At 51.3% G+C, this 16,898-nt stretch overlaps 2 protein-coding genes across 5 annotated transcripts in view; one reads left to right on the top strand and one right to left on the bottom strand.

The window, feature by feature from the left end:
- LOC102731775 (estrogen receptor-like) overlaps positions 1–16,898 on the bottom strand; it is a 464,527-nt gene that overhangs the window by 28,030 nt on the left and 419,599 nt on the right. The window lies entirely within an intron of this gene.
- PIF1 (PIF1 5'-to-3' DNA helicase) overlaps positions 7,556–16,898 on the top strand; it is a 12,729-nt gene continuing 3,386 nt past the window's right edge. Inside the window, exons 1-13 of one of the 4 annotated variants that reach the window (XM_031029774.2) lie at positions 7,562–7,960; positions 8,654–9,231; positions 10,028–10,160; positions 10,247–10,372; positions 10,479–10,632; positions 10,724–10,838; positions 10,915–11,021; positions 12,382–12,521; positions 13,104–13,210; positions 13,901–13,988; positions 14,348–14,493; positions 15,111–15,305; positions 15,517–16,222. In XM_031029774.2, the coding sequence (XP_030885634.2) occupies positions 8,674–9,231; positions 10,028–10,160; positions 10,247–10,372; positions 10,479–10,632; positions 10,724–10,838; positions 10,915–11,021; positions 12,382–12,521; positions 13,104–13,210; positions 13,901–13,988; positions 14,348–14,493; positions 15,111–15,305; positions 15,517–15,576 (1,929 nt within the window). In that variant the 5' untranslated portion in view covers positions 7,562–7,960; positions 8,654–8,673 and the 3' untranslated portion in view covers positions 15,577–16,222. Of the gene's footprint in view, positions 7,961–8,653; positions 9,232–10,027; positions 10,161–10,246; positions 10,373–10,478; positions 10,633–10,723; positions 10,839–10,914; positions 11,022–12,381; positions 12,522–13,103; positions 13,211–13,900; positions 13,989–14,347; positions 14,494–15,110; positions 15,306–15,516; positions 16,223–16,898 lie in introns of those variants that run through there. The other 3 variants (XM_081831241.1, XM_081831242.1, XM_081831243.1) reach the window with 3 other exon arrangements.

Raw genomic sequence — 16,898 nt, 5'->3', positions numbered from 1 at the left:
TTGCAGGTACACCATTTTATCAACACAAAACTTATTGAGGGCCTTTGAAGTGGGGTGCTTTCCAATACTTCATCCTGGCATTTATTCACTCAAAAGAATTTAGGGAGCCTCTGTCCTCTGTTCACTGTACTAAGCTCCTCACATGTACCTCATTTAATCTTCACGAAAGTGGATAATGACCCATGAGAGAGATACAATTGTTATCTTCATTGAACAGATCTTGACTCCAAGGCTTAGACCTGTTTCAGGTCCCTTGACTGGTGAGTGGTGGTGCAAGGATTCGAACCTCGCCTGACTGCAGAGTCTGTGCTCTCTACTAAATGTTTTGGCAGCCTTGTATGACCAGCCCACACAGATCTGGGCCCTGCCTTGGAGGGCCGCAGAGCCAGTAAGAGGGCAGACAAGTCCTTAGAAGGGCTCTGAAAGAGTACACAGTGTGTGGTGGGAGCTGCTTCCCAGAGGAAGGGCTGGAGTGACTGAGTGTAGGCTCCCTGCTCAGTGGGGAGTTGGCTTCTCCCTCTCCCCCTGCTTGTGCTCTCTCTCTCACTTGCTCACTCTCTCTCTCAAATAAATAAAGTCTTAAAAAAAAAAGACAGGAAGCGGGGAGGAGAGGTTGGGGGAAAGTGGTTAAAAGGTACAAACTTCCAGTTATAGGGTAAATAAGTACTAGGATGACTATAGTTAGTACCGCTGTTATGGTATATACAGAAGATATTAGGAGAGTAGATCCTAAGGGTTCTCATCACAAGGAGAAATTTGTTTTCTTTTGTTTTTAATGGGTCTATATGAGATGGTGGATGTTAACTAAACCTACTGTGGTAATCATTTCACAATATATGTAAATATATGGATATTTCAGCTGAGACCTGAAAGATGAGACAGAGACAGCCACAAAAAGAGTGAGGTGGAAGGTATTTCTTCTTTTTTTCTTTCAAACCAATATTTTTATTATTTTTTTTAAGGTTTTATTTATTTATTTGACAGAGCGAGCACAGGCAGGGGGAGCGGCAGAGGGAGAAGACGCAGACTCCCCGCTGAGCAGGGAGCCTGACGCAGGGCTCCATCCCAGGACCCTGGGATCATGACCTGAGCTGAAGGCAGATGCTCAATGGACTGAGCCACCCAGGCGCCCCTGTTTTTTTTTTGTTTTTTTTTTTTTTAGATTTTATTTATTTATTTGACAGAGAGACACAGAGAGAGAGGGAACATAAGCAGGAGGAGTGGGAGAGGGAGAAGCAGGCTCCCCATTGAGCAGGGAGCCTGATGCGGGGCTCGATCCCAGGACCCTGGGATCATGACCTGAACCGAAAGCAGAGGCTTAACGACTGAGCCACCCAGGCGCCCCCCCCCCCGTTTTTTTTTTAAAGTAAACTCTACCCCCAACTTCTGGCTTGAACTCACCACTCCGAGATCAAGTGATGTATGCTCTCCAGACTGAGCCAACCAGGCACCCTGGAGGAAGGTATTTCATGCAGAGGAAGAAAACTAGTGCAAAGACCTGGGCATAGGGATGGGCTCTGGGTGTACAAGGAGCACCAAGGAGGCCAGTGTGACAGAGACATAGTGATAAGGGAAGAAAGTGGTAGACTTGAGTTCACAGTGGAAGGAAGGGAGGGAGTTGGTCTCAGGCTGTGGTAAGGACTATGGATTTTATTCTAAGAGGAATTGCCTAGAGAGGCATCAAGGGCTTAAAAGTAGCAAAATGTGTTTATATGTTTGAAAACATCCCATCTGCGGCTATTTGGAGAAAGGATGGAATTGTAGGGGATTAGAGTGGAAGCCAGGAAGCCAGTGACATTAGGAGACTTCCTGCTATAATCCAGGGAGAGGAGACAGGCTGCTAGCTCTAGGTTGTGGGATGGGGATGGAGGGAATGATCCAAAATGGCAGAAACAATAGGTTTCTATAGTAGATTTGATGTGGTAAGTAAAGAAGGAATCAAGAATATGATGTAGGTTTTTTGGGGTGCCTGGGTGGCTCAATTGGCTAAGTGTCTGCCTTTGGCTTGGGTCCTGATCTCAGGATCCTGGGATCGTGCCCCATGTTGGGCTCCCTGCTCGGTGGGGAGCCTGCTTCTCCCTCTCCCGCTCCTCCTGCTTGTGCTCTCTCTCTGTCAAATAAATAAATCTTTAAAAAAAAAAAAAAAAGGAATATGATGTGGCTTTTTAACCTGAGCTACAAATGGTGGTGCATTTACTGAGATGAAGACAGGAGAAAAACAGGTTTATATGGTGTTGGAGAAGGAGATTAAAACCTGTTCCGGAGAAAGTGGGTTTGACATGCCTGCTAGGTATCTGTGTGGTGATATCAGGACAGATGGAGACAGAGTTGGAGTTCAGGGGAGAAAGGCAGGCTAGAGATACAATATTGGGAATCAGCATGCAGCTGATAATCAAGCTATGGTATTGGAAAAGATAGAAGAAAAAGAAAAAAAGAGAAGGTCCTCCCACATTGAGAGGTCTCGGTGGGGAAAAGGGACTAGCAAAGAAGACCTATATGGAGCAGTGAATAAGTACGAAGAAACAAGGGAAGTGTGTTGTGGAAAGAGAAGAGAGGATTTCAAGGAGGGAGGGTCACCTCTACCAGAGGTTTAATAAAATGAGTGTTCTCTACCTGGTGATGAATCAATGCCAGGTGAAGAAGTGCTCTGGAAGCTGGAAGACCCTTTCAGCATCTCTCCAAGACTGTCCCTGTAAGTTAGGGCTGTAAAGCCTCTTTTATTTTTTCGTAAAGATTCTATTTATTTATTAGAGAGAAAGCTAGCACGAGAGAGAGCACGAGCAGGGGGAGGAGCAGAGGGAAAGGTAAAAACAGACTCCCCACTGAGCAGGAAGCCTGACCCCGGGCTGGCTCGATCCTGAGACTCCAGGATCATGACCTGAGCAGAAGGTAGATGCTTAACCGACAGAGCCACTCAGGCACCCCTGTAAAGGCTCTTTTAAATATCAAATGAGATTACGGACGAAAACGCATTTTGTAAACCGCCCAGTCCTGTACTATTAATGTCAACGTTGATTTTTATTAATGAGGCGATTATAATTGAGACCACCGGTGAAAGAGAGCACATGACTTATGGAAAGAGTTCTCGAGGAAGAAACTTCATAATGACGAAAACTCGTTCCTCCTGAGAGCTTGCGTTAAAACCAGGCTTGGGGTTAGGTGAGAGATCCAGGAGCAGTGCTGAGCTTTTCTAATTGACCCTGCCCTGGCAGCACTGAGCAGAACGCTGAGGATGGCAAAGACAGCCCAAAGCCGGAAAGGAGGAAGTCCGGCCCCAGACGTGAAATCCCTCTGGCTCCGCCTCCCTCCCCTCCACGGACCAATCAGGACCCAACTGACTGGACCGCGGCGCTGGGACGGGGAAGAGGGCGGAGCCTGAGGACCGTTACTCAACTGCTAAGCCGGTATCCAGTTATTCGTTCTATTCCTTTCACTACAAGGACTCATTGTTGCTACTCCTACACTTTGGCAAAATCTCTGGTAGTTTCATATAAAACTAAATGTACACCTATTCAATGATCCAGCAATTTTTTTTTAAGATTTATTTGAGAGAGAGCTCAGGGGTGAGGGGCAGAGGGAGAGGAAGAGAGAAATTTAAGCAGACTCGTGGGGCATGGAGCGAGACTTAGGGCTCCATCCCACTACCCTGAGATCACGACCTGGGTGGGAACCAAGAGTCAGAGGCTTAGTAGACTATGCCACCACTGAAGACCCAGTAATTTCTCACTGTGGTATCTATTTCTTAAAAATTAAAGCATACATCCATAGAAAGTCCAGATATCCATCAATAGGAAAATGGATAAACTAGTATATTCATACAATAGACTACTATTCAGCAATAAAAAGGAACCAACTACTGATAAAGCAACATGGATGAATCCCCAAATCATTATGCTCAGTGAAAGAAACCTGTACACACAAGAATACATATTGTATAATTCCATTTATAAGAAATTTTAAAACAAACTAAATCTATGGTGAAAACAAAATCAGAGCAGAGTTGCCTAAGGATTGAGGATGGGGACTGACTAGGTAGGAAGTAACATGAGGGAACTTTCTAGGTGATGATAATGTTCTTAGAACTTTGTGCAATGAAGGAAATATCTTAAATCTGTGTTGTCCAATACGGTAGCTTCTAGCCACATGTGGCTATTGAGCATTTGAAGTATGGCCAGTGGGATTCAAAAACTGAATTTTAAATTTCATTTAATTTTAATTAATTTGAATTAAAAATTAGCCACATGTGACTAGTGGCTACCATATTGGACAGCAGAGTTTATATCCTGATAAGGGCTTGGGCTGCACTGATATCTGCATTTGTCAAAACTCTTCTCATGCTAAGCCTAAGAGTTGTACATTTCACCATATGTAAAGTTTACATTAAAAAGATAAGCATAAAAAAGGGCGCCTGGGTGGCTCAGTTGGTTAGGCAACTGCCTTCGGCTCGGGTCATGATCCTGGAGTCCCGGGATCGAGTCCCGCATCGGGCTCCCTGCTCGGCGAGGAGCCTGCTTCTCCCTCTGACCCTCCCCCCTCTCATGTACTCTCTCTCATTCTCGCTCTCTCAAATAAATAAATGGAATCTTAAAAAAAAAAAAAAAGATAAGCATAAAAAAGATAAGCATAGGGTTGCCTGGGTGGCTCAGCCAGTTAGCATCTGACTTCGGCTTGGGTCATGATCTCAGGGTCCTGGGATGGAGGCCCACATAGGGCTCCTCACTCACCAGGGATTCTGCTTGGCCCTCTCCCTCTGCCCCTCCCCCCACTCATGCCCTCTCTCTCTCAAATAAATAAAATATTTCTTAGATAGATAGATAAAGCATAGGGGTACCTGGCTGACTCGGTCGGTAGAGCATGCAACTCTTGATCTCAGGGTCATGAGTTCAGGCCCCACGTTGGGCATGGAGCCTACTTCAGGAAGAAAAAAAGCATAAACTAGTTAACGCTATGCATGTTGAAGTGTTTAGACGGGAAATATCCTGTTGTCTGCAATTTTAAAATGCATAACGGATTCATGAATGTTGAGATGGACAGATGACTAGACATGTGATAAATACAACAAAATATTAATTGTAGAAACTTGGTGGCGGGTATATGGGTGTTCACTGTAAAATTCTTTCAACCTTTCTGTATATGTTGAAATATTTTCAGAATAAAATGTTGGGGTCGCCAAGGGCTGAGAGGAGAAAGGAGTGGGGAGTTATTGTCTAATGGGTACAAACTGTGATGATGAAAATTTTCTGGAAATAGTGGTGATGGTTATGCAACATTTGAAAGTACTTCATGGCAATGAGTTGTACACTTAAAAATAGTTAAAATGGTAAATTTTATATATATTGTACTTTTTTTTTTTAGCTCGAAAGTCACAAGAAAAACAATGTTGGGGAAAAATCCATGTGGAAGTGTCTGTGCCTTCTCTAGAGACAGTCTGGTGTACTGCAGAGAGGAAAAGGGGAAGGGAGCAGGCTGTTGGTGAGTGTGCCGGGCCCATTATAAGCAAAGAGTAATGGGAAGAGACAACAGAGGCTTTGGAAACAGACCTGGGTTCATAATCCCAGCTCTTTGACTTTTTGGCTGTGTGATTGTCCTGGTTTCTTAGTGCTATTGCTGCTCTAACAAATTACCACAAATATAGTGGCTTAAAACAACACAAATTTATTATCTTGAGTTCTGGAGGTCTGACATGTGTCCCACTGGGCCAGAATCAAGAGCTGTGTTCCTTCTATAGACTCTAATGGGCAGGAACCCACTTCCTTGCCTTTTCCAGCTTCCAGAAGCCTCTTGTATTCTATGGCTTGATTCATGGCGCTTTTCTTCATCATCGAAGCCAGCAGTAACATCTTCAAATCTTTCTCTGTTTCTCACATACATCTGTGCTTTTTTTTTTTTATTTTTTAGCCATTAGAATTGCTGTGTGTGTTTTTTAAGATTTTTAAAAAATATATATATTTATTTATTTATTTGAAAAAGAGAGAGAGAGAAACAGCATGAGAGGGAAGAGGGTCAGAGGGAGAAGCAGGCTCCCCGCTGAGCCGGGAGCCTGATGTGGGACTGGATCCCAGGACCCTGGGATCATGACCTGAGCCGAAAGCAGTCGCTTAACCAACTGAGCCACTCAGGCACCCCCTTTTTTTAAAGATTTTATTTATTTATTTGGCAGAGAGAGGGCAGGAGAGCAGCAGAGGGAGAGGGAGAAACAGGCCCCCTGTGGAGCAGGGAGCCGGATGCGGGGCACAATCCCAGGACACTGGGATCATGACCCAAGCTGAAGGCAGACACATAACCAACTGAACCACCCAGGCATCCCACATCTGTGATTCTTGATCACATCTCCTTCTCTGGCTCTTCTGCCTCCCTTTCCTTTATAAGAACCCTTGTGATTCCATTGGGCCCACCCAACCAATCCAGATAATCTTTCCCCCTCGAGATCCTTAATTTCTCACATCTGCAAAATCACTTTTGCCGTGCAAGGTAACATATTCATAAATTCTGGGGATTAGAATAGGAACATCTTAGGGGGACCATCATTCTGCCTGCCACAGTGATGTTGAAAATTTCCCTATGCCACTGGGTACTCATATGTCAAGACAGCACCGAAGAGGAACGATATTTCTCCTGATTTTTTTCCTAACAGTTTTACTGTGGTATAATCCACATACCATACAATTTACCCATTTAAAGCAAACAATTCAGTGGTTTTTAACATAGTCGCAGAACTATACAATCATCACATTTTTATCTCTCACCATTTTTCTATATGAGAAAACAAAGGCTTGAGACATTAAGGAAACTTGCCTAGAGTAACCTCTAACTGGCAGGGCTGGGGCACTGCAGTGGCTGTCAGGAGCTGAGATTCCAGTCCAGGCCTGGATTCCCTTCATGAAGTTAGACTAGTTACCGGGGAGAAATGTGGTGCAGAAAACAGCAGATGCTCACACCAGGTTAGACTTGGGCTCAAGGCTTTGTTTTGCTATCTGCAAGGTATGTGACTTTTGGTAAAATCTATTGGAGCCTTGGTTTCCTCATTTGAAAAATGAGGGCAATCCAATAAATGAGGAGGCTGACTCACCTATAAGATCCCTTCCAGCTATGTAATTCCAAGCTTCAATGAGGGGGGAGAAAAGATAATTAAAAATAAATTCTCCGAGGGCGCCTGGGTGGCTCAGTTGGTTAGGCGACTGCCTTCGGCTCGGGTCATGATCCTGGAGTGCCGGGATCGAGTCCCGCATCGGGCTCCCTGCTCAGCGGGGAGTCTGCTTCTCTCTCTCTCTCTCATTCTCTCTCTCAAATAAAGAAAGAAAATTCTCCGAGCATCCAGTGCAACAAAAGGGATACGAATTCCCTGAAGACAGAGGCTCACATGCTTCCTTCGTACTCTCTGAGTACCTGGCACAGGTCTTGGAATTCCTCACCGAAGGGCCTCAGCCCGCTGGGAGACAAATCCGTAAAATGACCCTTACAGAGGCAGAGAAGGGTGGAAAGAGTAGGGGGGGGGGGCGGTTACGCAACGGAAGCTGCAGGTAAACACGGTGGGAGAAATCAGAGGCCCCTCTTTCCAAAGGCCAAGTTGAGCCGCAGTGAGGGCTCGAGCCGAGAAAAAGTGTGTTGGAGGCATGGTTCTAAAAACCAATCTTCAAGCCGCATTGGGTGACACAACACCACGCGTTGCCGAGCTCCGCCCCTTCCCACCTCGCCCACTGGTGCACGAGATTTGGTATGCTTTTCCACCACAGTAAGACTCCTTTCACCGCCGCGCGATTAGTACAGCCCAAGCTCGGCGAGTTTGAACCCAACGAAAGACACGCCCGTTGTCACGCCCCTGTCTCTGATTGGCTGGAGAATTTAAAGATCCGGCCGGTTATAGGGTGATTTTCTACTTCTAGTATTTGAAAGTTCGTACTGCTCGGGGTTCACGAGCTGGCCGGCTCTGTTCAGCGTGTTCGTCCGAGTGCCGGTGCAAGTGAGTGTCCACGCGACCCCAGAGGTGGGAGACAGAGTCTGCTTTTTCAAAGGGTCTCTGCCGGGAGGGTTCAGACGAGTGGGTCAGACGGAGGAAACATAGATTCCCGAGCCCCAGGGTCCCCGGCGATTTCCCTAGCCAAATATTCTCCACCCAGTGCCCATCTTGGAGATGGGAAGAGTCAGGGCTCGGGAATCACACTAACCCTGACTCCTACCAGTCGTTGTAACCTCTCCCAGTCTGTTTCCACTTCTGTATACGGGTAATAGTGAGATTGACCTGGCAGCGTATAAACCACTGGACGTATCTGGAAGACAGAAGGTCCCCTGCTCATCTCTCCATTTGAGCTTCCCCTGCTTCCTTGGGAGAGGACTCTGAGGATTCCCTTGCCTCCCCTGGGCGTCTTGGAATCAGCCTCCTTTTTTTGTTCAGGAGCCTGCTTCCGCGGCTCTGGTCGGACAGCTGAGGGTCCCCATTCCTGGGTGCATTTGACGCTGCCCATCCACCGCTCTGGAAATTACCGTGTAGGAGAGTAAGGTCTACGTGAATTTCGGTTGGTCCCAGGTCCCTTTTGTCGTCTGCGTGACCTCTTTTTGTTCCTAGTGACAGCCTCCGTGACCCTATGTGGTCGGACCGGGTTCCCGATTAGGTCCACTGAGTCCTCGTGACCCCTGCGCTCCGGCCTTTTTGCAGATCTGCCGGAGGCGGTGGCGATGCTGTCGGGCACCCAGGCAGCGCCGGCGGAATTGGAGGACGCGGAGCTGCGGTGCCGCGTGTCTGTGGAGGAGTTGAGCCCGGGTGGGCAGCCGCGAAAGCGCCAGGCCTTACGCACGGCGGAGCTGAGCCTGGGGCGGAATGAGCGCCGCGAGCTGCTGCTGCGGCTGCAGGGGCCTGGGCCCGCGGGCCGGCCGCGCTGCTTCCCTCTGCGGGCCGCGCGCCTCTTCACGCGCTTCGCGGCGGCCGGACGCAGCACGCTGCGGCTCCCCAGCGACGGCGTTCCCGGGGCGGGCGCTGTGCAGCTGCTGCTCTCCGACTGCCCCCCGGACCGCCTGCGACGCTTCCTGCGCACGCTGCGCCTCAAGCTGGCCGCGGCCCCCGGGCCGGGGCCGGCCTCCGCCCGCGCGCAGCTGCTTGGCCCGCGGCCCCGCGACTTCGTCACCATCAGCCCCGTGCAGCCCGAGGAGCTGCGGCGCGCGGTGGCCACCCGGGTCTCGCGCGCCATGCCCGTGAAGCGGCCGGTGGAACCCCGGGAGGGAGCCGAGCCCAGCACTGTGAGGACAGGAAAGGGGGGACGCCTCAGGGAGTGGGTGTGCCCCTGAGATGGAAGAGACCCAGGAGGCCCAAGTTTAGGGGGTTGCTGGTTAGCTCAGAGGAGATGCCCACTGGACATCTGAGTGTGACAGGGGTGTGGGAAATTGTGCAGTGTTTCTCCAGAGTGCAATCCCTGAGTAAGCTAGAATAGGAAGAGGGCCCACTTCACGGTAAAAGGGAAAGTAGAGAAGGTGACTTCAGAAGAAAAAGTAGGAGGCTGTTGGGCCTGGAGAAGGAGAGGAGCTTTTAGAGAGAAGAAGTGACCAGCAGTGTCAGGGGCAGCCAACAGGTCTGAGCAGTTGGGGGGGACAAAGTCTGGAAGGTCTGACAGTGTTTATGAACTGGGGCAGGTGGATCACAGACCACAGGGGTTTGAGACTCAGCTGGGGAGAAGATGGAGATGGAGCCAGGCAGGGTTTTGCTGTGAGACAGGCAGGTTTGTGCCAGGAAGAGTAGTGAGAAGGAAGGACCTGTGAGAGAACCAGGAGATTTAGGGAAACCAGGGGAGGGAGCTGAGGGAGGATCCAGACCCACATAGTGCAGTCACCAGGGCACCAGGGATCAGTGGAGACCCAGCCTTGAGCCTTTCCTTCCTCAAGGACAGACCTGGCCCGGAGTAGTTACTGGTAAGATCTCCAGGGGAACCAAAGCTGCCCATGGGCTTCAAGGAGTGAAACCAGCAGAGAAACAAAGGGCTACCAGGCCTAGCATGGCATCCAGGCTAGGAAGCCCTGAGACAGTCCTGTCCCCCCACAGGAAGCCCCAAGGTGGCCCTTGCCTGTGAAGAGGCTGAGCTTGCCCCCCACCAAACCACAGCTTTCTCAGGAACAGGCTGCGGTGCTGAGGGTTGTCCTGAAAGGCCAGAGCATCTTCTTCACTGGGAGTGCAGGTAGTGGGGGGGCAGCGTGGGGGGTGGGGGAACGGTGATGGGGTAGGATGGAGGAGCAGGTGACCCTGACTTTACGCTCTGCCCAGGGACAGGGAAGTCTTATCTGCTGAAGCGGATCCTGGGCTCACTGCCTCCCACAGGTACTGTGGCTACTGCCAGCACTGGGGTGGCAGCCTGCCACATCGGGGGGACCACCCTCCATGCCTTTGCAGGTAAGTGGGGACCTCTAGGGCTTGAGCTGGAAGCCAGCCAGGCCTGTGAGATGGAAGAGGAGGGGGTCAGTGGCTAGGGTCTTAGGCTGAGTAGTGTCACTCACAGGCATCGGCTCAGGCCAGGCTCCCCTGGCGCAGTGTGTGGCCCTGGCCCAGCGGCCAGCTGTGCGCCAGGGCTGGCTGAACTGCCAGCGGCTAGTCATCGATGAGATCTCCATGGTGGAGGCGGACCTGTTTGACAAGCTGGAAGCGGTGGCCAGGTCAGTATATGCAGTAAGGGCTGGGTTCTGGTGGTTTTCCATATGGAACCTGGCCACCCCAGCTGCTAAAGTACCCCGTGCTCCTCTCCAGAGCTGTCCGGCAGCAGGACAGGCCATTTGGAGGGATCCAGCTCATCATCTGTGGGGACTTCCTGCAGCTGCCACCTGTAACCAAGGGCTCCCAGCCCCCGAAGTTCTGCTTTCAGGTATCACTCACCCTCTGGCCCTGCCCCCCACAGGTGTCTGCTCTTCTCCCTGAAACCCCTACCCTGCCCCCACTAGGCCAAGAGCTGGAGAAGGTGTGTCCCAGTGACCCTGGAGCTGACCGAGGTGTGGAGGCAGGCCGACCAGATCTTCATCTCTCTGCTGCAGGCTGTCAGGCTGGGAAGGTGGGCCCCCATGAACAGAGAAGGGGGGAAAGTGCTTCATGGCCCATAGAAGATGGTCATTCTCTAAGCACTGGGACCCTGCCTCCTCCAAGGTTGGGTCCGCATCACCCAGCACAGGCCCTGGCACAGACCAGATGTCAGGGAAGTATGGACACGTGGATACATGAGAAGAAATCAGAGATGTTAACACTCCTATTTCACAGATGCAGAAACAGGGGGTTCAAAGAGGTGAAGTGACTTGCCCCAAGTTCCAGCCAGTAAGTGACTGGGCTGGGATTTGAACCTGGCCTGACTCTAAAACCCAAGTTCCTCCCACTCTTAGAGAGCCAAGTGGGGTCACTTGGTGAGGGAGAGAGGTTGCAGGCACGATCCCACCCCAGCTAGGACAAAAGGTTGAAATGCCAGGACGACTCATGTGCAAGCAGGCAGGAGGCCAGGAAGGCAGAAGACATGGGCCAGAGCTGGGCCTTGAAAACCAGCTTGGGACAGGATCGGCGGAGGAGGTGGTGGTAGTGAGGGGCTTTCTATGCTTAGGGACCCCTGTCACAGACATATGAGGCAGGTAGGAAGGTACATCGCACACACCAGCATCTGTGGGGAACAAGAGGAAGATTGAGTGGCAGAGCAGAGAGAGATGCAGGTCTTAAGTTGTTTCCCCTTCTCCCATGTGATTTGCTGTTGCACCCAGGCTTCTCCATGTGGAGGAAGGCTTGAGATAGAAACACAGGCTAGGGGCGCCTAGCTGGCTCAGTCGGAGAAGCCTTGATCAAGCGGGTCTTGATCTTGGGGCTGGAAGTTTGAGCCCCACGTTGGGTGTAGAGATTACTTAAAAAAAATATATCATTGAACATTATATCAAAAAACTCATGATGTACTATACATTGGCTAATTGAATTTAAATAAACAAACTTTAAAAAGAAAGAAAAAGAAACACAGGCTAGATTTTTGCTCCCAAGGCAGCAAGCCAGAGGCTATAAGATTGTAGCCTGGAGGCCAATCTGATTATAGGCTACCCGTATGACAGGGTATCAACATCAGTGCCTTGTCCAGGCCCTCTGAACCTCTAGCCTGTGCTCACTCATCATATCCGACTTCCTCAGGAGCACTGGGATGGGAGGGTGGCTAGCTCCTACCTGGGGGCAGTCACAGGGAAGGGTGCCTGCTCATGATCATTCCCCATGTCTGGGGTCCGAGTGGGGAAAGGCAAGTTGGCCAGCCTGGGGGCCAGCACATTTTGCCCTGGTGCCCCTTTCTAATCCCCAAGTCTGACCCATGGCCTACTGCTTGGGCCATATCAGCCAGGTGCCCCACCTTACCTGGTGTTCAGGTGGGCTCTGCCCTGACAGCCCAGCCCCTACAGGTGCTCAGATGAAGTGACCCGCCAGCTCCAGGCCACAGCCTCCCACAAGGTGGAGCGAGATGGGATTGTAGCCACAAGGCTCTGCACTCACCAGGATGACGTGGCCCTCACCAACAGGAGGCGACTGCAGGAACTGCCAGGTGAGCAGGGAGCCAGGGCTGGTCAAAACCAGCTGGGAGGGGCCATCAGGCAGGTATGGGTCCCCCACCCCCACCCAACAGCCTGGGCCCTTGGGACCATTTGGATATTTAGGCCCCCACCTCTCTGGCCATAAAGGCCCTTACATTTGCAGATGTAACTGTGACTTGAGAGGCATGATCTTGAACAGGTCAAGGTCACTGAGCCAGTAAATACTGGAAGTAAGACTTGAACCCAGGGGTGCCTGGGTGGCTCAGTTGTTAAGTGTCTGCCTTCGGCTCAGGTCATGATCCCAGAGTCGTGGGATCGAGCCCCGCATCGGGCTCCCAGCTCAGTAGGAAACCTGCTTCTCTCTCTCCCACTCCCCCTGTTTGTGTCCCCTCTCTCGCTGTGTCTCTCTGTCAAATAAATAAATAAAATCTTTAAAAAAAGACTTGAACCCAGGCCCCTGATTCCAAAGCCCCAGCTTGCCTGAGCTGTCCCCACTACTGCCTTCTACACCCTGGTCTAATACATGGTTTTGGAAACTGAGCCACAAGTCAGTGACTTGTAATCTGTTTGCCCAACTCTTTTTTTTTTCCTAGGTGAGGTACACAGCTTTAAAGCCATGGACAGTGACCCTGAGCAAGCCCGGATCCTGGATGCCCAGTGTCCCGTTAGCCAGATCCTTCAACTCAAGCTGGGGGCCCAGGTGAGTGGGAAGCAGAGCCAAGACCTGGGGGGCCTGGGCTTCCCCAGTCCTTGCCCTTGGGCCCAGGCAGCTCCATAGCCAGAGGGCCCAGCTGTGACCCCAGTGAACTCCCTCCCTCCTGCTCCCACCTACCTTCCTATCTTCAGCCTCCCACTGCCCTCTTCTTGCTAGGCCTGGGGCACCAGCAGCAATGCTTTGGACAAGCCCCTTTCCCTTGCTGAAGCTCAGTTTCCACGTCTGTGTCGTGTGAGAGAGCTCTGCTTCTTCCCATGATGTTGGGGTGGGCCAAATGGGAGACTTCCCTCAGGTTCTGAAAGGCACTTGAGGGCTGGGAGAGGGGTGACAGGACCTGGAGCTATCCCTCACGATTTTGGCCCATACACATACCCTGTAACAGACATGATCATTTTCAGAACCCTGTCATGTCCGTTACCTTATTGCTCCTTACCCCCTCCTGAGGCAAACAGCAAATGTCATTCCCCTTTGACACTAGGGGCAACTGAGACCGGGGAAAATAAAGCAGCTTGCCACAGGGGTCACAGTCAGCCAGTGACAGAGTTAAGGATTAGGATTCAGTGCCTCTCCAGGAGTGCCCCCAGCCTCCTGGAACTGCCCCCAGCGACTGCTGGAGCTGAGGCCAGGTGTTGGAATGGGCTGCTCTCCGTGCCTCAAGTTCACTTTCCCTTGCAGGTGATGTTGGTGAAGAACTTAGCAGTGTCCCGGGGCCTAGTGAATGGCGCCCGGGGGGTGGTCGTTGGGTTCGAGACAGAGGGAAGAGGTAAATGATGGGAGATCAGTCCTACTGCTTGGGTTTGCAGCAGGCCCTGGGGTATGTGTGAGGAGACGGCTAGGATGGGTGGCTCAGTCGTTAAGCGTCTGCCTTCGGCTCAGGTCATGATCCCGGGATCCTGGGATCGAGCCCCACGTTGGGCTCCCTGCTTGGCAGGAAGCCTGCTTCTCCTTCTCCCACTCCCCCTGCTTGTGTTCCCTCTCTGGCTGTGTCTCTCTCTGTCAAATAAATAAATAAAATCAAAAAAAAAAAAAAAAAGAAGGCTAGGATGGAGGGGTAGGGCCTGCTCCTCACCTCTGAGCCTTGAAGCAGGGCCAAAAGGTGGGACTTCTCCACTCCTCCCTCAGGGCTGCCCCAGGTACGGTTCCTCTGCGGAGTCACCGAGGTCATCCGTGCTGACCGCTGGACGGTGCAGGCCACTGGGGGCCAACTCCTCAGCCGGCAGCAGCTGCCCCTCCAGCTGGCCTGGGCAATATCCATCCACAAGAGCCAGGTAAGCAGCAAGTGTGGGGGACAGGGCAAGGCAGACGGGGGACAGGATAGGCCTGGGGCATATTGAAGGGGGTTCTTAAAGGTTTTGTGAAGGTTGAGCTTGCCCTGGATGGAAAGTTCCAGACCAGTGGTAGAATTAGCCTTTCTTTTGCGCATTTCCCATCCTGCTTCCTCTCCCTTTCCCAGACACATACTCTTCCCTCTGTCATCTCCTTTCCTGCCATTTCTTAAGCCACTACCAGATGTTAAATTTAATGTGATAATCAGTCCTGTTTTACAGAAGGGGAAACCAAAGCTCAGGGTGGTTAAGTAAAGTTGTCCAAGGTCACATAGAGAGTGAGAGACAGAGCCAGGATTCATTTCCATGCCTGTCTGACCCAGGCCTGAACTCTTTCCTTTCACTCCCCATCCCTCTATTCTAATCCTCAATCTGTGTCTCCTGGACCTCCTCCTACTCAGACACCCAGTTGTTGTCAATCTGTCTCTCTGCCTTGAGAATCTCTGTACTGGCTGAAGAGATCCAGGGGCAGTCGCTGGGCCAGTGTAGGTGAGGTCAGGCTCTTGCACATAGGGATTGCAGGCTGAGCTGGCTCTAGCTCTGTCCCTCCATTCCCTCAGGGCATGTCCCTGGACTGCGTGGAGATCTCTCTGGGCCGTGTGTTTGCCAGTGGCCAGGCCTATGTGGCCCTTTCCCGGGCCCGCAGCCTGCAGGGCCTGCGTGTGCTGGACTTTGATCCCATGGTGGTTCGCTGTGACCCCCGTGTGCTGAGCTTCTATGCCGCCCTGCGGAGGGGCAGGGGCCTCCTCAGCCTGGTAAGAGGGAGTCCCCTGATGGTGGGTCATATGGCGTGGGAACCCTGGGAGCTAGGACAGAGGGAAGGCCAAGGGACCATGAGATAGGGGTGGCAGAGCCTCTTCTGGCTCTGTTGGGAGCAGGGGCAAGAGGAAGGAGATGCTGGCCCCTAGGCTGTGGCCCCAGGGGACAGCATGAGTCCTTGACTGGGTTTCTCTGTCTCTGATCCAGAAGTCTCCAAATGATGATGAGGCAGCCTCAGACCAGGAGAATGAGGACCCAAACCTTTGAGCCTTAAAGAGAAGACAAATGGTGGTCTCCCCTTCTTCCTCCTCCCTAGTGGGCCAAGGCCCCTGGAGACAACTGGGGGAGGATAGCCAGTGTCTCTTTCTGCATTCTTTAGGGCTCTCAGCCTCCTGGCAGGGTACAAGGGAGAGCACTTTCTACCCATTTGCCAGCTGTGCCTCAGTTTCTCCCCTTGCCCTGGGTGAGCTGCTTCCAGGGACAGGAGTAACCCTTTCTGGGCCAGTTGGGAAAGGGCCTATGGTGGCACCTGGTGTTCTGGAACAAAGCTATCTGTGAGGGCTGGCCCAGGGCCACACGGTTGTGAATGCTGCTCTCTTTGGGCTGCAGAGGGGAGAGGCAGTGAAGACAGGTACTTCAGGAGCAGGAACAGGCTATAGGAGCCCTGGACTGGGAGACTCCGGCCAAGTACAGGGCCCAAACAGAGAAGGGACCCTGGGGTTCTTGTCACAGCTAGGACCAGGCTAGCACAGGCTAGGACAAACCCCCTCCTGAGCCTAACCTGAGAACACACAATGCAAACCATGTGCCTGTATCTTAAGCTCCTTTTTTGGAGAAGAAATAGTATCTAGGGGTATTGAGATGGATGTTCTCTGATTATATTTATTTAGGACAAATAAACTTGTGAATTGTGTGAGGACTGTGAGTTGAGTCTTCTGCTCTCTTTAAGAAGGCATCCCTGCCTGGGGTACGGGCTACACCTGTGGCCAGGGCCCTCTCCCCATGGGTGCACACAGAGGTGCTTACATCACGACACCCTTACGTGAGCTTTTGTTAGGATTACTGGTTATTTGGAAAGCTGAGTTACCCAAGATTGGTGACTCCTAATGAAATGACAAGGTGAATCACTGTTGCCCAGGGGTCAGACAAGGACACAGGAGTGAATTCACATGGCAGGAAATGGGCCTGTCACAACATCTGAATGCTGGGATCTTGGTCGCAACTTTCTCACTTTGTGCCTTGCTGGCTGGGGCTCTAGCTTGAACGTTGTGAAGGGGAAGGGATCATCAACCAACTAGCTTCAGATGGGGAGCCTGGGTGGCTCAGTTGGTTAAGCGTCTGCCTTCAGCTCAGGTCATGACCCAGGGTCCTGGGATCGAGTCTTGCATCAGGCTCCCTGCTCAGCGGGGAGTCTGCTTCTCCCTCTCCCGCTCCCCCTGCTTGTGCTCTCTCTCTGGCAAAATAAGTAAATAAAATCTTAAAAAAAATTAACTGGTAAAAAGTGGTTAACTGCTAAAAGAAGCTAAAAAGAACTCTAAGTGTATAGCAGTTGGTAACACAGAAAACAATTGAGGGAGAATGAGTAAGAA

This window comes from Leptonychotes weddellii, chromosome 9 (genome assembly GCF_054177405.1).
Source record: "Leptonychotes weddellii isolate Sample4059 chromosome 9, ASM5417740v2, whole genome shotgun sequence".
NCBI lineage: Eukaryota > Metazoa > Chordata > Mammalia > Carnivora > Phocidae > Leptonychotes > Leptonychotes weddellii.
Note: the sequence above shows the minus strand (reverse complement) of the source record. Positions and strands in the feature narration are given on the sequence as shown.